Here is a 22843-nt window from a genome sequence, read left to right on the forward strand (position 1 = left end):
CCCCCCCCCCGCGGCTGGTTTTGTTGCTTGTTTTCGTTTGATTTTGTCTTTTTTTAGCTCCCCTTGGGTCGGCTTCTCCTTGTTGGCTTAAGCCTTCCCTCCTCTCCCCTTTTCCCCTTGTATATTCTCTTCTTTTCTCGTTGGTAATGAATTATTTATTCATCCAAAATAAAATCTATCATTATTGACAAGTCGAATCATTCCCTAATCTCTGATTCTCTACTTTTGATCAGCACCATAAGAGGAGCAATTGACCAGAAGTTGAGCTCCATCAGAGGTCCATACAGCCAGCTGCAGCATCTCTGCTATTCAGCATGAATTCTGTGAGTTCCTTTGGTCCTCTGATCTGTAAATCAGATCTGGTCCTCGGATTGGAGTTAGAAAACAACTGGGGTTTTTCACCTTAGTGAACCAACCTTACATCATCATTTGTCTCCTGTATGAGCCGACAACTCCATCTCTTTAATCTCTTATTCCATGGATGCTATCTTCTCAGACAACTATTGGACAGCTTGAAGAATAGCATTAGAAATATTACCGGCAGCTTGGTTGGAGCCTTCATCCGCCATAGCTTTAATACCAATTACAGTTGTAATCAACCCAAGATAAAGACTAACAAATAGGCAAACAATAGACACAGTTATGGTTAGAAACTATAACTGAGAAACAAAGCTTAAATTAGATCAAAACTTACATAAATTGTAACTCACAAAATAGGACTTAGTTGAGCCTGAAATTTAGATCGAAGGGAGGTCTTATATGGGTAAACAAACCCTCAGAATATGATCAACTTCTGATGGCTGGATTGAGATTTATGCTGTTTGCATGAAGAGGAAACAAATGGGAGAAAACCAATAGCCACTGCTTCAAGCCTTGGATGGGCTCCCAAGGCTGGTCGAGTGTCACTCTCGGGCTGCTGAACAAACCCCCAAAAGCATGGTCTGATCTGATCACAAGGTTGGGAGAAGCAGAGATTGAGCTACTGCCAAGAAAAGTTCTTCCCATGGCTACCACAGGACTTGAACTGAGCAGAAAAACAGAACTGATTTTGGTCTACTCAGACAGTACTTAATTACTCCAACAATGAAAATAAATAGAAAGAACAGAAAAGAAATCGATGCAGGGATGAGAAGGGGGAAGAAGAATGGTAGTTGGTTCAGGCCTCTCAGCATCTCAAGGCTGTCCCCCACCCCTCAGTCGACTCTCTCGGCCATAGAATAAACTCCTCAATTTTCATCAACTTCCCAAAAGGCTACAATTGCTTCTCTTAAATAGGCTTGAAAGCCCTTACAAAATTAGGAAACAAATAAAATAGGAAACTATAGCAAAAAGGAAACTCTTATGGAAAATGAAACTAACCCTATCTAAAATCTTTCCTAATTGAAAACTATTGCTTTGACAATAAGAATAAGACATAAAAAGGAAACTAAGTCCTTGTTCATCTAGAACTTCCCCACTTCTTCTCCCCCAGCTGTACCTTGCTGACCAAGGCATATAATGAGACAACCAGAATCGGTAAGGGAGATTTTGAATCTTTTAGAAGCTGCCTTCACTCCCAATCGACAGCCTTGCTGCCCAAGGTATTCAAGCTGCTCAACAGGCTGGAGTAGTGACAATTAGGGTGCTGCTCAACAGCCTGTGATAGGATGAAATATGACCCAAATATTGAGTCCAATATTGAATCAACTTTGACCCCCTTTTAGAGCTTGATCTACATCAAGAGAAAGAACACACACACAAGAGAGAGAGAGAGAGAGAGAGAGAGAAGACAAGAGGGAAAGATTGAGCCAGCGTGAAACTCAGATTGTATTCCTCTCGCTGGACTGTGTTTTATTTATAGAAAGCCAAATATCAAATTACAATCATAAACAGAATAGGAAAGCTAGATAGAACAGGAAACTAACAACTCAAGATAAGTAATAACAAATCTAACCACTTAACTAAAGCTTGCTCACGATAGAGACAACACATAATAAAAATATTAATAGGAACAAGAATGGTTAACATATAAAACGTATATTATTAGACAACTCTCCTTTTCTCATTAGAACATTTGAGAAGCATTTATGATTAAACAGATTCCGTTTAGCCAATCACAATATGAGAATTAACGTCAACCCATATAAAAGGATTAAAATTACCATGCATCGCATCACATATTTCTATACCAAATTGATAAAATGCACTCACCTATTCCTTCCGAATATCTCTACACCTTTGGCAAAGAGGCTTTTCTCAATAGCTTTCCAAGATTTATCACCAGCTAGTTCATGTCTATAGGTGCTTTCCTCAACAAACTCCTCTTCCCTCAGGATATCCTTACTAATAGTCCTAGTTGCATTCTTATTATCTTCAGATGGTCCACGGGCTTCAGCTAACAAAACATTTTGACTGTCCTGAACTGGTGATTCCATCCTTCTAGACTTTCTTGTAATTGGAGAGTTTACTTTTTGTTGTGACGAAGAACTAGCATCTTCATTTTCTTTACGTGAATTAGATCTAAGTTTCATATCTCTAGGCCGAAGACATCCATCCGCAACAGAATCAAAATCAGAAGCAACAGTTTTCTTCTGCCTCTTGCGCATGCTTTTAAGAACAAGCTCAGCAACTCGCTTACTGTTTCTCTTACGGACTTCACATTTCCCCACAAGCTTTCTTTTAGGGGGAGTTGAAGAGTGGTGGACTGAAGGGCTGTCTTCCCTTGGTTTTATCTCTGAATCACTGCTTTCTGACATATTTCTTCCATTGGATGACGCACTTTCACTCTGGTTAGACTTCTGCCCCTTACCAACAGATGAACCATTGGTTTTCTTTCTTGGTGATATACGAGCCCCAGCACTAACAGAAGAATCAATAGGTTTTTCTTGAAAAGAATCATGGACAGGAGAGCTAGCTGTGGCTATACTTGGCTGTTTCAAGGCCTGAAACGTAATTTAATTAGGAACAATATCTAAACTTATGTTCAAAGAAAACATTTAAGGAGCACTGGATACAAGGTAAACTAGAGCAATCAGGACCAGGATATGATTTTTTTTTTTTTTTTTTTTTTGGGGGGGGGGGGGCGGGTGGGGTGGGGTGGGTTACAAAAACCAGCATATTTAAATACATACTAGTTGATAACAATTACTGCCACATGGAACTTTTTCCTCATCTGAACTGCTCCATGGAGTTTGCTTTTCTGCCTGATAAATGTGAACAAAAAAACAACCACATTAAGTATTGGAAACATAGACAACATTGCACTATAGAAGATCAACTTACGGGGAAAACAAGATCCTGAGAACATCCATGTAGTCTACAATCAAACACCTGCCAGAGTTAATTTAAGGACTGCATGAGAAAGTTATTACTGAAAAAACACAGGTACACATCATGCTGATAAATAAAAATACAAGGAAAATTTTCTTGTACCACCCCTAAAAATATTCATAATTTCCTTTAACCCCCAAAATTTGAAAAAAGATCTCATACGTCCCTCACTTTCATAAGAAAATTTCTAATAAATCCATTCCGTTAGAAGAAAATAGTTAAGCGGTGACGTCAGCAGTTTACTATTGTCTAAATGGCTATACTTGTCATGACCCAAACCCAGATACAGGTAAAGGTACAGCCCTCGCAGGCATTGATCAAATGATCCAAAACATTCACCCAAAAGCAGGCATATGACTATATGAGAACTCAAAAAAAATTCAAGTGTCAACAAAATAAAACAACTAATCATAGATAAAATATCTCAAGGCGCGTTCCCAAAATTTAAATTAAAAAAACACTGTCAGAGTTTACATGAAACAGCATCCTACTACAATCATTTACTAAAGTAAAATAAACTAATAGAAAGCTTCAGGTTGCCCTCGAACATGCTGCATCTCGTACCACCAATCTACTCCTCTGAAATGTCATATTTAATGGAGTAAGCTCACATCCCAGTAAGATAGAATGTAATGAGGAAACAACACAGAAACAACAAACAACATACAATGATTAAAAATGATTTCTTTGACTTTTCAAAATTATCTTTATATTTAAACACAACCATTTGCAAGAATCCCATTTTTCACACTTAGCCAGCATTGGGGGAAGTGGGCTGCTACCATTCCAGGATATGAGAGGGAAACTCGGCCCCCACAAATCACACAATCACACTTCATCACCACTCTGTGACTAAATATACACCATTGTGCATAGTGGGTATAAGTCCCGCAGCTCAATGGGACACCCCTCTCTGGTCCGGTACGGAGCAATCCACTTTCCCTCTCACACTTTCACAAGTTCACATTCTCATAAAACCACATTTTAATCATAATAATAAACGCATAATCAACTTTTTACAAAGAATGTTTAAAACAACCTCCATGTTGACTCAAAATCCCTTTCAGCATAATTTACTATCTAGCACATAACACAAGCCACATATGAATATAACTCAATCCCTACATATAAGTAAACATAACGTCAATCATAAGGTTACAATATTCAATAGGCCCTTATAGTCATCTCATACAAACATAAGTCAAACATAACACACGCTATGGTGTACACTTACTATAATTCCACTTACTTCCATTTGCAAAAGTGTTATCTCCCCTTTGAGTCCCAAGCATAGTTTTTAAGGCGGTAAGGCGACGGAGGCATTTGAGGGTATTTCGGAGCGCCTTAGCGATAAGGCGGGCATAAAGTGTCGCCTTATTGACTAAAGCGTTCCTGTGTAATTTTTTTATAAAACCAATCTATTTGGCTCAAATCCTAGTTGAATCCTGTTACTCATATGTTAAATAAATATTAAAGGTTCATATTTATACCAATGTAAGATATTCATCAAGAAAACAAATCAATAAAGTGAATAAACTAAGTTCATCTTCATTAATCATCAATCATCATAACATATTAACATATAATATAAATATATAATTATGAGCAAAATTATAAAAATAAAGAAAAGAAGACATAAAAAATACAAGTATTTATTATACTTACCTCTATGATGCCAAAATGAGTGCCTAAGCCCTAAGATCATCCACTATATTTCTACTCCTGTCAATGAAGAATGAAGCTCACCGTTGTCAGAGCAAAATGGTCGCCTAGATAAGTGGTTCTTCCTTGTTCCTTGATTCCTTGATTCCTTCTCAAAGCCCTTTCTTAAAACCCTTGACAAAATCCAAACCATGTTTGTGATTCGTGTTTTTGTTTTGTTTGTTTTGGTTATTTTTGGTGGAGTAAAGTTGATCCCATAAATCTCAAGTATTAATAAAATCATACACCTACCAATAAAAAATCTATATTTGGAATCTTCATCAAGTAATTTTAAAATGTGTTTAAAAAAAAAAAAAAAAAAACCCATAAGGCGCCACTTCACGTAAGGCGGAGCACTGCCTTACCATCTCTAGACCGCATCAGCGCCAAGGCGCTAGTAAGGCATCGCCTTAGCAGCGCCTTAAAAACTATGGTCCCAAGTGTCCAAGAGGTCCCGATCTGAAATTAGTAATACCCTATATTAATTACTATCTCGCCCAAGATTTGGGTCCCATAATGCGTCTCAAGTAAAGAATAAAGGTCTTTAATTGATTTAGGTCCCAAGAAAATATCTAATTAGTTTAATTTGGGTCCCCATATTGGGTCCCAAAAAGAATATTATATTTGGTCCTGATAGAATAAGGATTAGTGTGCCGTAAGGGCATATTGGGGTTTTCCCCCCTCCACCGACCCTAATTAGAGTGGGCGGCTGGATGGGGGTATAAATGTATGATTGTAAATGCTTCATTTATTCTGTTTTGTACTCCTATTATGACTATCATAATTTTATATTATAAACAGGGGACTTGTGTAATCAGTTAAAAACATACAAGCATTCTCCCATTCTTTCTACTAACATGGTATCAGAGCCTAATTTCTGATCTAGGTTTTCAGTTTCTTAGCAGACCTTAACCTTCACCTTCCCTTCCATTACCATTTTTAGCCTCCATCTTATCCTACCTTTGTCCCTGTTAGAATCCCAGATTCCTATAACCAAAACTAATAAACTAGAAAAAGAGAAGAAGAAAGAAAGGAGAAATCACAAGTAGTTCCCAAAACTTGAGAACAACCTGCGATCTGTCCAGAATAACTGATCGTAGGTCTCTTTAAGACTATATATTAAAACCCATAGAGAAAGATTACAAATGTACCCCCAAATACACAACCACGACCCTAAGGGAGCAAAGCAGGTCCGATAGGACAAGTATGCCCCTATCAGACCTGTCCAGATGGCGTTAATCCCGATACACGGGATTAGCTCTGTTGTGAAGACAGCGATAACTTCAACACTAATTAGCGTTGTTGTGAAGACAGCTATAACTTCAACACTCCCCCTCAAGCTAGAGCATACACATCACCCATGCTCAGCTTGGTACAACCACTGCGAAAACTAGGAGCTAACAAGGACTTAGTAGACATGTCAGCTAGCTAATCCGTTGAAGGAACAAACAGAGTCTCAACCAGCTTCTTCAAAACAGCATCACGAACAAAATGGCAGTCCACTTCTATGTGTTTGGTACTCTCATGGAAGACCGAATTACTAGCAATGTAAACTGCAGCTTGGTTGTCACAATACAACTTCATTGGTTTGGTCACTAGAAATCCCAACCCAAGAGTAACGACCGCAGCCACATCAACAATGGTATGAGCCATAGCTCTGTACTCTGCTTCTGCACTAGACCGGGCAATAGTAGTCTGTTTCTTGCTACGCCACTTAATAAGATTCCCTCCAACAAATGAGCAGTATCCAGTAATAGATCTCCGATCACTAGCAGAGCCAGCCCAATCAGCATCAGAATACCCTACTAGTTTTATATGCCTATTAGGACGATAAATCAAACCTTTTCCAAGGACACCTTTTAGGTAGTGAAGAACGCGAATAGCAACATCCCAATGTGCTTTTGGAGGAGACTGGATGTACTAACTAAAACTCCAATAACATAGGAAATGCCAGGACTAGTCATAGTGAGGTAAATTAACTTGTCAATCAAGCTCCTGTCCTAATGCACATCCTGGAGGGGTTCACCATCATCCACACCAAACTTTTGGTGAGGGTCCATAGGAATATCAACGGGTCTGGATGCAAGCATCTCAGTATCAGATAGAAGACCCACCACATACTTTCTTTGAGACAGACTGATCCCTTTCTTGCAGCGGATTACCTCAATCCCAAGGAAATAATGAAATTGGCTTAGATCCTTATCTGAAAATAGTGCTGGAGATGATCTTTTACTTCAGAAATTCCTGCCTCATCATTACTAGTCAGAATAATATCATCAACAAATACTACCAAAACAACCAGCTTATCACCTCTGTGACGAACAAACACAGAATGATCAAAATAACACTGAGAAAACCACAAGTAACTATGGTAGTACTGAACTTGTCAAACCATGCCCGAGGAGACTGTTTAAGTCCATAGAGAGCCTTGTGTAAGCAACACACAAGACCTATACTCCCCACCTGAGCAATATACCCAGGAGGTTGCTCCATAGATACCTCTTCCTGTAGATCACCATACAAGAAGGCATTCTTGATGTCCAACTGAAATAAAGGCCAATCAAAGTTGATAGCAAGAGAAATAAAAAGATGAACAGAATTCAATCTAGCAACCGGGGAGAAGGTCTCAAAGTAATCAACACCATATGTCTGAGTATACCCCTTAGCAACCATACGAGCCTTCAATCGCTCAACAGAGCCATCAGAATGATACTTAACAGTGTAAACCCAGAGACACTTCACCAAGTCCTTTCCAAGAGGTAAATCTACCAGACTCCAGGTACCACGACTCAAGAGAGCATCTATTCTTACATCCATGGCAGCCTTCCATCCAGGCAGACGTAGGGCCTCATTATGGGTACGGGGAATAGGATTAGTAGAAAGAGATAGGGCAAGACCATGGATGGGAGAGGGAAGATGAGATAAAGACACAAAGTTATCAATAGGGTACACAACCATAGATTTTTTAGTGCAAAAATGTGTACCTTTCCTGTGCGCAATTTATAAGTCATCAGACGGAGGAGGAAGAGCACCTTCACCAGAGGAAGGCGGCAGTGGAAGAAGTGAAGCATCTAGAGTAATTACCTAACCACTTAGCTATCAAATCTTCTTCCTGCGCTGATAAACCTGTACATGAGGGGAGTCACTGGCACTAGGAGCATCAGGGAAGTGTATAAGTGAGGGTATGGGTGGAGGAGACGGAGACAATCACTCTATATTAGACGAGGACACTGGAGGAGGGTAGAATGACGTACCTTCAAAAGTCATATCAGCACTGACAAAGTTCCTGTGTGTAGTAGGGTCATAACACTTATACCCTTTCTGAGTACGAGAATAACCCAAAAAAATACATTTAGTAGATCTAGGAGACAACTTATCAACTTGCATGCGCAAATTATGAACAAAACACACACCCAAAAACTCGAGGAATGGGAAAACTCGATAAATTAGGAACCATTACAGAGAAGGGAGATTTGTTGGTCAAAACAGTTGATGGCATGCAGTAAAGACTCCATCACACCAAAAATGCTTAGGAACATGCATATGCAACATCATAGCTCGGGTAACCTCAAGGAGGTGCCAATTCTTGCGCTCTGCTACTCCCTTTTGCTGTGGAGTATAGGCACAACTAGTTTAGTGGATCATCCCATGAGTATCACAAAAATCAGAAATATCAGTTTGAGCATATTGTAAAGCATTATCAGAACGAAAGATTTTAATAGGAATGCCAAACTGAGTCTTTATTTCATTATGGAATTTTTTGAATACATGTAAAATTCAGACTTGTCCTTTAACATGCAAAGCCATGTAAGGCGAGAATGATCATCCACAAATGTCACAAAATACCGAAACCTAAATCTATTACTGACTTTGCAAGGACCCCATACATCAGAATGGACTAAAGAAAATAAAGATGGACTACGAGACACAGAGCAAGATGGGAATGACACACGGTGATGTTTCTCCAACTCACAAGCCTCACACTCTAACCTAGGAGTCGACTTAAAGCTAGGAAATAAAATTCGTAGCCTAGAAAGCAACAAATGACCTAAACGACAATGCCATTGGAAGGGAGTAACATCTCCAACAGCCGTAGCAGCAGCAGAAGAGGTAGGACAGCCGCCATTGAGGTAATATAATCCATTCTTTTCACGCTCTTCACCAATCGTCTTCCTCGTGTGAAGATCCTAAAAGACACAATAAGAAGGAAAGAATGTTACTGAACAAATTAACGAACTAGTTAATTGATTTATAGAAAGAAGACTTAATGGAAATTGAGGAACATGTAAGATAGAGGGTAAGTTTATGGATGAGGCAGGTGAAACAGAACCATGATCTAGAACCGGTGTTGAAGCACCATTAGCAAGGATCACAGAATTAGAACTAGAACTAGTAGAAAAGTTCTTAAAAAGTGATAACTTACGGTTCATATAGGCAGAAGCACCTGAATCAATGATCCAGGGGGTAGATATAGTAGTAAGAAGAGCTGAGGTACCTGTGTGGGCTAGGGTGGAAGCGGATGTAAAAGCATCATTGGATGTATTAGAGGATGCCTCAAGGGTGTGCAAGCGCCGGAGCAACTGATTGATGTCATCGCGCAGACTGGTAGAGGAATCTCCCAAAGGTGTAGGCTTAGTAGCAACTGAAGACACTGTGTCAGTACCATCATCCCACACTGCATGATTGGCCAACTGGGTTGCCCATTCTAGCTTGCCATACTTGGCCCAACAAGTTTCAATTGTATGGTTGGGCTTCCCACAGTATGTGCACTGCCGAGCAGCACGATCGGATGACTGTCCATTAGGACCTCATCCAGCAGATCCACTCCTCCCCCACTACAGTGACCACGTCCACGGTTAGCAACAAAAGCAAGGTTGTCTTTAGAAGATGAATCAAACTTGGGTGAGGAGGTGACTCGCTGCATTCGAGAATAGGCATCATTCAGAGTGGGAACAGTGTCACCTGCAAGTAAGTAACCCTTTACTGCCTTCAGATCATTATTCAGACCAGCTAAGAACTTAGAGACAAAAAACTCATTACGCTGAGCCTTCATCTTTTCAATATCAGTGGTCAAGGGCTGGAAAACATTGAGTTCTTCCACCATCCCCCTGAATGTACTGTAATACTCCAAAAGAGATTTGTCAGATTTACGAAACTGAAACAGCTTCACATAAATATCATAAATTCTTGTCATGTTCTTTTCCTGACAGTATGTTTTCTGTAAATCATCCCATACTCCCTTTGCAATAGAATGGAACATGACATTAGCAGCCACATCTGGTTCCATATTGTTCCATAACCAGATTAAAATAAGGGCATTCTCCTTTAGCCAGTCATCATAACCAATGGCTGAAGATAAAAAAAAAAAAAAAAAAAATTAATTCATGTAATCATGGTAGAAGGGTCTGATTTTCTTTACATCATCATAACCAGACCAAACAATCACAGTAGATACAGCAAAGGATGGCTGCGCACCAGAGAGGAATAGCGCAGGGCAGAAATCAGCAGAGAATGTTGTCTTAAAAACATGATTTGATTACAGAAGCTCTGATACTATGTTAGAATCCCAGATTCCTGTAACCAAAACCAGTAAACCAGAAAAGAGAAGAAGAAAGAAAGGAGAAATCACAAGTAGTTCCCAAAACTTGAGAACAAGCTGCGATCTGTCCAGAATAACTGATCGCAGGTCTCTTTAAGACTATATATTAAAACCCATAGAGAAAGATTACAAATATACCCCCAAATACATAACCACAACCCTAAAGGAGCAAAGCAGATCCGATAGGACAAGTATGCCCCTATCGGACCTGTCCAGATGGCGCTATCGGGATTAGCGTTGTTGTGAAGACAGCGATAACTTCAACAGTCCCATTAACCTACCATAGGGCAGCACTAATGAGTTGATTCCTATGAATCAAGTGGCTGTCCTATACCCTACCTCATAAACTAAAACATCAAAAACCCTTGCAAGAAAATTTGGGTTCTTCACCCTTTGTGATTTTTTATTCTTCTATTTTATGGAGTGTCGTTTCTTCCTCTTTAAGGAACACATCTCTACCTCTTGAAGATCAAGTACAGCTACCTGGAAGGACTCATCATTATCCACGAGATCAAGATCTACACAAATCGATTTGTGCAAAAAAAAAAAGGGTCTTTGATGGAGGGCCTCAGGGAAGAAAGGAAAGATCAGAGTAGGGGGGAAGGAAGGGGAAACACACACTCTCACAAGCACAAACTCAACCAACTCTCATTCAATGATCAAAACATTCTAACATATCCATCAATTACAACCAATATATAGAAAAGTAAAGACATGAAATTAGAAACTCTACTAAATTAGTATTTAGCTAAACTAGGAAGCAACCATAAAAGGAAACCAATGCAAGGAAAGAAATCCTAACTCCTACATTCAATTCTAGAAAATAAAAGTAACTACTAATTTTATTTCTATCCCTTGTTGGACCAAAACCCTAGGCCAGACCGGTTCTTCTTGGCCCTTGGCTTCCAAATTCGGTCAAGTTGGTCCAACCAGGTAAGTGCAGCTGTATCTACATCAATTCTTCTCTTCTTAAAAGAACTCGACTCCATCGAGTTAGGAAAAGGACCGAGGAGACCGTCTAAAGGAATACGCTGAATGAGGAATGATCCGACCATCTTCTTGAGCTTAATTTCAGGGTGATCTTTGGCATGATGAAACTTCATAGTCTTGTTGGCATGCTTAAAAGCATAGGTGTTGGCATAGCCACAATGCTGTACTTTCTTGTCAAATAACCAAGGTCGACCAAAAAGGATATGGCACACCTTCAGAGGGAGGACATCACATTGGACTGTATCCTTAAATCCACCAATAGAGTATGTGACCAAACACTTATCTGTGATCTTGAGATTAGTGTTGTTCACCCAAGTAACCTTGTAGACATGTGGATGTGGCTCTGTCTTCAATCTCAGCTTACGAACAGTGTCTTCAGAGACAACATTAGTGCAATTACCTCCATCAATGACCAAGGTTAACAACTGGTCATTGCACTTCACACCAGTCTAGAAAATTATACTTCGGCGCCAATCTTCATTGTTAGTGACTTCGGAGCAGTCAACATATAACGAATGACATAAAAAGGATGTGGGTCCTCATCTCTGAGAGTGTCATTGACTTCATCTAATGCATGCTCTTCTCTTAAATCAACTATGTCAGAACCAAGTTGTTCTTCGGGAATATATGCTATAAGAGAATCCTTATCAATAAAAGCAACCAAACGGCTGGGACATTAAGCACTGATATGTCCAAATCCATTACACGAGTGGCACCGAACCGTAAACTTTGTTGCATCAAATTATTTATCTAAATCATGCTGAGGGGGTGAGTATGGACGAGTAGGCTGTGAAGATGACATTTCAGAAGCATGCCTAGGTGGAGAATATGGCCGACTAGGTCGTGAAGAGACCATAGATGTAGCACTAGCCTGTGGTCTGCTAGATGACCTTTCTTGGGTAAAAGGAAATTATATAATGGAACTAGTACCTTGAGGGAAAGTATCTGAAAAATTCCTCCGACTGTATGGGCATTTCAGACTTTCCTCAACCAAATACACTATTTGCACGGCATCTTCCATTGTAGGCAGTCGACTAAATACAAGGGCAACACTAAGTTGAGGCTGCAAACCATTACGAAATTGTGCCACCAATACTTCTTCATCCCACTCAAACTCAAAACAAGTGGCCAAATAATAAAATGTAGCTACAAATTCTTCAACGGTCAAATTCGCCTGCCACAACTGTGCAAACCTGATATGCATACGTTGCTTGTAATCAGGAGGCAAGAATCTCCGGTTCATGACTTCATGCATTTCAGCCCAAGTAGTGACTAAACCAATGCCTCAAGTTCGATTCTGTTGCTATTGTTTGATCCACCAAACTCCGGCCGTGCCTTTCAATTTAGCCTCTACAAATAAGATCTTTCGGGCCTCAGTCAACCTGTACCATCTGAAGAATGTCTCTAAGTTGTGAATCCAATCAAGGTACAGTTCTGGATTGTTATCTCCATAAAAATAAGGACATCCAATTTTGCTGCTCGTTCGGCCCCATCATAATATCTACCAGTTCCATATGGTGGTGGAGGTGGTGGTGGTGTATGATGTGGTGGTAGTGGTAGTGGTAGTGGTAGGAATGGATCCCGTGGAGTGGTGTTAGAAGAATCCCCAATCTGGATGGGACTCTTTCCTCTATCTGCAGCCACCAATCGATCAATAGAAATTTGCATAGATTTCATCATTGTCTTAAGGGAAGTGACAATGGTAGTGAGGGCATCAATTTTCACATCAATTTCTCCTTTATAAGAGTTCAGTTGCTGGATAACTTCACTATTGGCTACCATGGTGGAGATAAACAAGATTAAACTCAAATATGATGGCAAAATAGTAAATAAAGGAGGTTTAAAGAACAATGGCAGATTGGCAAATAACTATGTTCTTTTTTTTCTAAAGGATGGCAGAATCGTGAATAATGGAAGTTCAATTAGGAGTTCAGAAACATACCACGTATAGGTGAAGAAGGGTAAACTTGGAAGTAACTTTTAAAATGGAAATCAAAATATGAGGACACAAGGAGGGGTAATTACGGAAAAACAAAAGGGACAAAAGAAAAGAGTCGGTGAAAAGAAGGGGTAGGAAACATATACTGACACAGATAGATGTCGTCTTCCTCTGGCGCAATGGGAGAACAAAAGCAGGAGTCCAAGAAGAAAGAGGCGAGGAAGAGGGACGATGTCTAGGGGCTTTGATTACGGCGATGGCAAGCAACAGTGGTTCCAGGGGTTGCTACAACTGGCAATGGAGGAGGGGCTTCAACCAGCAGGTCTGAGATCAGGTATGCTATCTTCTTCAGTTCCTATGTTCTCTCTTCTCGTCTTCTTCTACCATTTTCTTTCTTTCTTTTTTTTTTCTTTTTTTTTTTTTTATTTTATTACTTGAACCCTCACAGGGATGGGTTTCGATTGAGGCAAAGAGGAAAGAAGGAAAGGTAGTGGGGGTTTGTTTGCTGGAAATCAGAAGGCTTGGGATTGGGTTGTCGACTCTCGTTTGACAGCCCGACTGAAACACTTTTTTTTTATTTTGATCTTAGTTCTCGGTAGAGAACAGAAATAGGGTGGGATGGAGATAAGAGTTAGAACACAGGCAGGGGGAAGAAGAAAGGAGGTTGACTGGAGGAAGGACTTGGATCCTTCGGCTCTGACACCAAGTTGATGGAGGGCCTTAGGGAAGAAAGGGAAGACTAGATAGAGGGGGGAAGGAAGGGGAAACACACTTTCACAAACACAAACTCAACCAACTCTCATTCAATGATCAAAACATTCTAACATGTCCATCGATTACAACCAATATATAGAAAAGTAAAGACATTAAATTAGAAACTCTATTAACATAGTATCTAGCCTAAACTAGGAAGCAACCATAAAAGGAAACCAATGCAAGAAAAGAAATCCTAATTCCTATATTCAAGTCTGGAAAATAAAAGGCATGAAATAAAAGATAAGTAACTACTAATTTTATTTCCAACCTTTGTTAGACCAAAACCCTCGGTTGGACCGGTTCTTCTTGGCCCTTGGCATCCAAAGCCGGTCATGTTGGTCTAACCAGGTAAGTGCAGCTGAATCTGAATTAGTTTTCCTCTAAAACCCTAACAAAATCGATTTTTTGGACTCCCTCCTCAGAATTTGTTTAATTTTTTAGGAGTTCATCATCACCATTACAAAGGAGATCAACCAGACCTATAGCCCCATCTGCCAAGTCTTTGTATCCAATCACCCATCTTCTTTGATAATTAGGGTTTTCACAATAGTTCTTCACCAAACCTGATATTATTTGGATTACCTCACTACCTTTACTGGGCAATTGGTTCCAAGTATAAACACTTTCTAACGGTTGATTTTGAAGATCTGGTATTTCTCTTTCTCATTGTCGATTTTTTACTAGTTCAATCATGTCTGAAGTAACTACTGTGACCTCTAGGTCTGATGGAAAAAGTCGCAATGATTACATGCCTTTTGGGACTAGCTTCGTGAAATTGGACAGAACTAAGTACCTCATCTGGTCCAGATCTACATATCTTACCAGATCTACATATCTTACCATTACTGGTAGAGGTCTCACTAGACACATTATACGGAAATTGAAGAAACCTTCTGATAAAGGTACCCTACAAGATAAATGGGTCATTAATGAAACCTTGGTAATGTCATACTTGATTAGTTCTATACAGTAATCTATTTCTCGAGGATTTTTTCTATTATATATTTCTTCTCAGATTTGAGCTGCTACCAAGGAAACTTATGGCCAACCAGGAATGATGCTCAGGTATTTGAACTTTGCAAAAATGTTCGTACCACTACCCAGCAAGAACTCTCTGTGACCAAATACTATGCAGAACTTCGAGCTTTATGGTATGAACTGGACCATTATATAGATTACCATCCAAAAAATGCTGAAGACATCACTGCTTACACCAAACATGTGGACAAAATTAGGGTGTATAATGTCTTGGCAGGCTTAAATGTGGAGTATGATCAAATTTGTTTTCAAATACTTAGCAAATCTCCCTTCCCTACTCTGGAACAGTCCTTTGCTATGGTTTATATGGAAGGAATGTCGCCGTATCTCGATGTTACCTACTCCTACTACTGAAAAATCAGCTTTACAGACTGGATTCACTATTACCTCTGAAAGAGCAGATCGAACTGGTGATTCTGCCAAGGAGATTGTTAAATGTGAACATTGCCACAAACCATATCATACCAAGGCCAACTGTTGAAAGCTCCATGGAAAACTTGCTGATTTTGAGGCAAAGCATACTCGGGGTCGATCCAAAACTAAAGCCTATTAAGCTGAGACTGTGGACACTTCCCCTACAACTGATATTGGACTCTCCCAAAAGGAACTCCAGGCCTTCAAACGTACGATTAAGGCTTCTAATTCTTCAACTCCTACTAATTCAGTCCCTTCAGGTTCCAATTTTGCTCACTCAAGTATTTTATTTGGTGGTCATTGTGCATCAGTTGTCTCCACCACCTAGAGATCATGGACTCCGGTGCCACTGATCACATGAGCGGTTCCTCTAGTTTATTTCAATAGTATTCACCCACCTCAAGCAGAGACAAAATTAGGTAGCAAATGGCACCCTATCATCTGTCTCCGGAAAGGGTTCTATTTTTTTTATTTTTTTTAGATGAATAAATAATTCATTACCAAGAGAGAAAGAACATACAGGGGAGGAAAAAAGGGGGAGGCCTAAGCCAACAAGAATAGGACTTAGGCCAACAGAAGCAAAAGCTAAACTCAACTAACTAAAATGTTACAAAAGCAAAAGCAAAACCTCCATCAAAGCTACCAAACATGGGGGAGAACCAAAACCTAGAATCCAGAATGCCGTCAAGTGGGTTAGATAAAATCAACCTGAAGGTTCCAGGATGCAATAATGTGGGTATTTCTATAGGTGTTATGAACAGGGTGGGAAAGGGTTCTATTAAGTGTTCTACATCTATACCTCTATCATCAGTTTTACATATCCCTAATTTTACTGCTAATTTGCTATCTATTAGTAGTCTTACTAAGGACCTAAACTGTAAAGTAATGTTTTTTCCTTCCCATTGCATTTTCCAAGATCTGGAAACAGGGAATACGATTGGATGTGGTAATGGCAAGGGTGGTCTTTATTTGCTTGATGATGGTTGTCTCCCTACTACTGCAGCATCAATAACTCCTCATCAACTACACTCTACTTCTTCAAAATTGACTCAATGGCACTATCGTTTGGGACACCCACCAATTGGAATCTTATCTCTTTTATTTCCGAATTTAGATAAATCATGTACAGGGATAAACTCTTTTGTGAGGCCTATACTCTAGCTAAACAGACTCATTCCAGCTATTTACCTTTAAATAAAAGAAGCTCTTCTATTTTTCATTTGGTTCACTCTAATGTATGGGGTCCATCTCATTGGACATCTATTTCTGGGAAAAGGTGGTTCGTGTCCTTTATTGAGTGTCACTCTAGAACTACTCGAATTTATGTGATGCAGCATAAAAGTGAAGTGGTCGGTTGTTTTCAACGGTTCCATAAACTGATTCAGACTTAGTTCAATGCAACTCTAAAAATTCTGCGTACTAATAATGGAAAAGAGTACAAAGAAGGTCAGCTACAAAAATACATAGTTGATTATGGGATTCTTCATCAAACATGCTATGTTAACATTCTTGCTCAGAATGGGGTGGCTGAATGCAAGAATAGGCACTTGCTGGATATACCTCGAGCCATGATGTTTGCTAGACAGGTTCCATTTCAGTATTGGAGTGATGCTGTCCTCATAGCAGCCTACCTAATCAATCATATGCCAACTCGTGTCCTCAACTCTCGAGCTCCTGTTGAGGTTCTTCGAAGGACTACATCTTTCCTAGTTCCTCCAAAGACTTTTGAGTGTCTGCTATGCTAGGGATCATCATTCACTAGGAAAATTGGAACCTCGAAGTACGAAGTCTATCTTTCTGCTTTACTCACCTACACAGAAAGGATACAAGTGTTACCATCCTCTTACCAAAAGCACAATAGTAACAATGGATGTTATGTTTCATGAATCTATTGCCTACTAACCATCATCACCTATTCAGGGTGAGTCCGGAGTTACTAGTGAAGAAGAGATGACTCTAAATATGCTTGCTCTACCAGTATACCCATCATCATCAACTCAGAATCCTCAAGCTCCACAAGATAGCAAAAGAACAGAACCTATTATTCCAACTCAGGGGGACATGACTCTAGTTCAGAGAACCATTGGTGAATTCCAGAGACAAATTGATGACTCCACTCTTCAAGTTTATAGTAGGGGATACACCAGAAATAAGCAACTTCAAACCATCACCACTACTACAACACCTTTACACATCCCTTCGCTAGCCCTGGATCCAGAACCGACTGAGCCTCATACTTCAGGTATAATCTCTCCTTCTGATCAACTTATTGCCCTCAAAAAATGCACTATAATATGTACTCAACACCTTATATCTCATGTTGTTTCATATAATTCCCTTCCACCCTCCTATCGTGCCTTTGTGTCTTCTCTTTCATCTACTTGTGTCCCTAAGAATTGCAGGAAGCTCTTGTAGAAAAAAATGGGAAGGCTGCAATGCAGGAAGATATGGATGCCTTAAAAAGGAATGCTACGTGGGAACTTGTGACTCTTTCACCTAGGAAGAGACTTGTTGGCTTTAAGTGGGTTTTTGTAGTAAAACAGAAGATCGATGGTTCTGTTGACAGATTCAAGGCAAGGCTTGTGGCTAAAAGGTTCACTCAGACTTATGGAATCGACTGCCAAGAGACATTTGCACCAATTGCCAAGTTAACCTCAGTGCGAGTTTTACTCTCATGTGTTGTGAACCTAGGATGGGAACTCCAACAACTTGATGTAAAGAATGCTTTCCTCTATGGAGAGCTCGATGAGGAAGTTTATACAGAAATTCCACCAGGTTTCTCTAGCACAAGAACTCAAGGCAAGGTCTCTAAGTTGAAACGGGCTCTCTATGGTTTGAAGAAGTCACCTAGAGTATGGTTTGGAAGATTTCACTAGGATATGAAATCTATGGGTTATAAGCAGAGTAATGCTAACTACACAATGTTCATAAAGAGGTCTAGTGAAAAGTTACTATACTCATTGTCTATGTGGATTACATCGTGGTAACAGGAAATGATGGCACTGAGATTGATCATCTCAAGGGTTTTTTGGGCAAAGAATTTAAGAAAAAGGATCTTGGAAAGTAAGGTACTTTCTTGGAATTGAAGTTGCTAGGTACTCAAAAGGCATCTTTCTCCCTTAAACGATGTACATCCTTGATCTGTTGTCCGAGGCAAGTATGTTGGGTTGTCATCCTTCTAATATTCCTATGGAAGCTAGTAGCTGGCTCAAGAAGGAGGGTGAACCAGTTGATAAAGGACGCTACCAACGGTTGGTAGGAAAACTGATTTATCTCTCACATACATAACCTGACATTGCTGTGACTGTTGGTTTGGTCAGTCAGTTTATGCATGATCCCTATTCCCCTCATATGGAAGCTATTATGTGTATCTTATGATACTTGAAGTCAGCTCCAGGAAAACAGACCCTCTTACCTCCGAGTTAAAGCTTATACAGATGTTGATTAGGCTGGCTCAGTTGACAGAAAGTCTATCTCTGGTTATTGTACCTTTGTAGGAGGGAATATTGTCACTTGGCGCAAAAAGAAACAGAATGTGGTGGCTAGATCTAGTGCTAAAGCAGAATTTCGTGGCGTGGCACAGGGAACTTGTGAGTTACTATGGTTGCGTACACTTTTGGATGATATTGGTGCACCTGTTCGTCTTCCTATAATACTTTACTGTGATAACAAGGCTGCTATCAGTATTGCTCATAATTTGGTACAACATGACCGAACCAAACACGTGGAGATTGATAAACACTTCATCAAAGAGAAATTGGATGCTGGTTTGATTTGTGTTCCTTTTGTGAAGTCTGGTGATCAACTAGTTGATGTGTTCACTAAAGGACTGGTTGGGAAGTTGTTCCATCCTAGTTTAGTCAAGTTAGGCATGTGTGACGTCTATGCACCAACTTGAGGGGGAGTGTTAGAATAAGGATTAATAAGCCGCAAGGGCACATTGGGGTTTTCCCTCCTCCACCGACCCTAATTAGAGTGGGGCGGCTGGATGGAGGGTATAATTGTAAATGCTTTATTTATTCTGTTTTGCACTCTTATCATGACTCTATCATGATAGTCACGACTCCTTTCATGACTCTATTATGATTTTATATTATAAATAGGGGGACTTGTGTGATCAGTTAAAGACATACAAGCATTCTCCCATTCTTTCTGTTAATAGGTCCCTATGAAATGAATCCAAGACTTTGATGTGAAAGAATATTAGATTTGGGTCCCGTACTGGGTCCCAAGTTTAATTTGGGTCCAAAAAGAATATTACATTCGGTCCTATGAATTGAATCCTAGACTTTGAAATGAGTCCGATATTGGGTTTCAGAAGAATATTGGATTTGGGTCACATGGGCCTCAAGAAAAAGCTTAATGGGTCCCTAGAAAACCCTAAAAACAATTAGGGTCCCAAAAACCATAAAATATTGGGTCACAAGAGTTACTAAATATTTGATTTGGGTCCCAAAAGAAGAAAACAACAACTTAAACTTAGGATAAGAGGAAGCTTCATTACCTGAAGTGATCAGAAAAATAGTGAATTAGGCACAAAATAACATAAAAGAGATATCTATTCTAAGGTTCCAAAAATTTGGGGCATTACAAAACTAACCGTGGGTAATGGGTAAACTTACCATTATACACTCACTTTTAGGCCCCAAATTGGTAAACTTGTTGTTTTACCCTTCCATGTAACCTCTTAGTTGACCCTTCCAGATTGACATAAATGCCCCACACTCCACCTTCCCTAACCCATATCCCCTTACTACCTTGCAACGCCCTCCTCTTTCCTTCCCTTTTCCCCATCAAAACCTTCTCCACCACAATTACCCGATTCCTCTGCACGTCACCTCCTTCCAATGCTCCTCCTAATCATCTTCAACCTATACAAATAATAATGGAGGATAATGAAACCCACACCCATCTCAGTCCACCAAAAGCCGACGACCCAAAACCCTTAATTTACCCTATTCCATTATCTCCTCTGTTGCCCCTGATATCATAGCAAATAGATCTGAACAGAGCCGTCTCTGCATCTTCTAAATCAACCCTCTTTACTCTCTCGAGGAGCGATGTAGTCTTCAATGTCTCCCATTATCAGAGACACCAATCCCAATTGAGTCAGAAAATTGAAAAAACTAGGAAGAGAAGATGAAGATTCGGATAAAACTTCGTGGATTTTCTTTGACATCTGAACAATTTATCTGCTTCAACAGAGATGGTGCGTTCCGCGGAGTAGTAGAGAATCGACACTGCAAGTCGAAATTGGGAAGGTTATAGATCGACATTAGAGGTAATCAATGATCTGTTAGTTCTTATTCTCTATACAATTTGGATCTACATTTTCTCCCTCTTGGTTTCTTTATTTTTCAATTAAGTTTCGAAAAAAATGTTGGATGAGATCTTCTCCGATTGAGTGAGAAAGGAATGATTTTGATTTTTTTTTTTTTTTTTTTTTTTTTTTTTTTTTTTTGGAGAGATCTATGCAGATCGGTGAACCGTTAGCAGTCACTGAAATTTAGACAAATGGAATCGAAGTTCTGTGCTACGGCTTTGCTCCAAATTGGGATAGGATCAGCGTAAGGTCCGGCCATAGAAGATCGAAGCATGGTGCCTGGAGAGTTTACGCCAAATCAGATGTGGGTCGAACGCTTCCAGGAGGATCCATGGTCAAGGACATGGAAACTTCATTCCAAGTGTTATCAGTGAACGGGGGAGAGATTCAAAGAGACAAAGACCCAACAACCAAATCAAGAACTGATCAACAAGTGGGTCCCACTTAATTTTGGGGGTTAATATATGGGAATGGGTTGTTATATAGAGGTCAGTAACAGTGTCAAAAAATTCTTACCATGTTTTAAGTTAACGTTAATACTCATTAAGGGTGCGGTGGATATTATTTTCAAATCGTGGGGTTACAGGAAATTATGAATATTTTTAGGGGTGGTACAAGAAAATTTCCCAAAAGACAAAATAAGAACAATGTGAAAAGTTCTCACCAGACATCGTCGACAAAATAGGTTGTCAAAAGAATCCAGAGCCGCATCCAGATCTTTATCAAGAAAAGAATCATCTAGTTTTGGGTCATCTTCAGCATCCCTCTCCTTAGAGCACTGCAGATCCTTCTCTCCCTTCAAAAGAATTTCGTATCTTGCCTGTATAAGAAGTTCAACTTGTTTCATACCTCTGTAATGCCAGCACAAAATGATTGGGAAACAGCAGGACCAGAGTTCACACTATGACCAGTTCTTATTAGAACAATAGGAGAGAAAAGGATAATCAAACAGAATAAAAATAAAAAAAACACACACACACACAAAAGGGTTTCCTTATGACTGCAGGACTTATCAAACAACCTTTGCAATATACCATATAATATATTCCATTGTAAGAAACATACCTTGATATCAGAAGGCTTTCTAGAAAGGCACTCAGCTAGCGAATCCAGCACAGCATTAGATAAACCAACTTCTTGGATTGTCATTCTGGTAAAAAATATGACAAGGACCAGCTAAGTATAATTTTGGATGCCAGATAAGAATGTAATGCTTCAGACAACACCAAACCAATTTCTAGAGAAGAAGTCAGATACAGTTAAAAAAGATAAGCACCGGAAACTTCAGTATATAGAGCAGAGGATACACAATTATTCCAAATTAGGTTGCTACCAGCAGGAAATAAGTGTAAACCATAGTTATTAAGGCGGGAAGGCGACTGAGGCATTTGAGGGTCTTCCGAAGCGCTTTGGCCATAAGGCGTGCATAAGGAGTCGCTTTATATCGAATAAAGTGTTCTCGTGTTGTTTTTTTTCTAGGTAACCATTTTATTTGGCACAAATAGCATATTAAAAATTATACAATTGTATTTATATGCCAAATAAAGGTTAAAGATTCATACCAATGCAGGATATTCATCAAAAAAACAAATCAATAAAGTAAATAACTAAGTAAATTCATATTTTTATCATGGCATATAATATCACTATGAAACAACATTATAAATATAAAGAGAAAAAGGCTGTTGATTTTTTTATTTTTTTTTGGTGGGATGAATAAATAATTAATTACCAAGAGGAGAAGAATATACTAGGGAAAGAGGGGGGGGGGGGG

At 39.5% G+C, this 22843-nt stretch overlaps 1 protein-coding gene across 2 annotated transcripts in view; it reads right to left on the minus strand.

The window, feature by feature from the left end:
- LOC122091341 (histone-lysine N-methyltransferase CLF-like) overlaps positions 1-22843 on the minus strand; it is a 101071-nt gene that overhangs the window by 47599 nt on the left and 30629 nt on the right. For both annotated transcript variants that reach the window (XM_042661215.1, XM_042661216.1), the window contains 5 exons: positions 22135-22219; positions 21734-21889; positions 3262-3309; positions 3111-3182; positions 2191-2921 (listed from right to left, as the gene is read on the minus strand). In XM_042661215.1, the coding sequence (XP_042517149.1) occupies positions 2191-2921; positions 3111-3182; positions 3262-3309; positions 21734-21889; positions 22135-22219 (1092 nt within the window). The remainder of the gene's footprint in view (positions 1-2190; positions 2922-3110; positions 3183-3261; positions 3310-21733; positions 21890-22134; positions 22220-22843) is intronic.

The sequence above is a fragment of the Macadamia integrifolia genome, chromosome 10, assembly GCF_013358625.1.
Source record: "Macadamia integrifolia cultivar HAES 741 chromosome 10, SCU_Mint_v3, whole genome shotgun sequence".
Taxonomy (NCBI): Eukaryota; Viridiplantae; Streptophyta; class Magnoliopsida; order Proteales; family Proteaceae; genus Macadamia; species Macadamia integrifolia.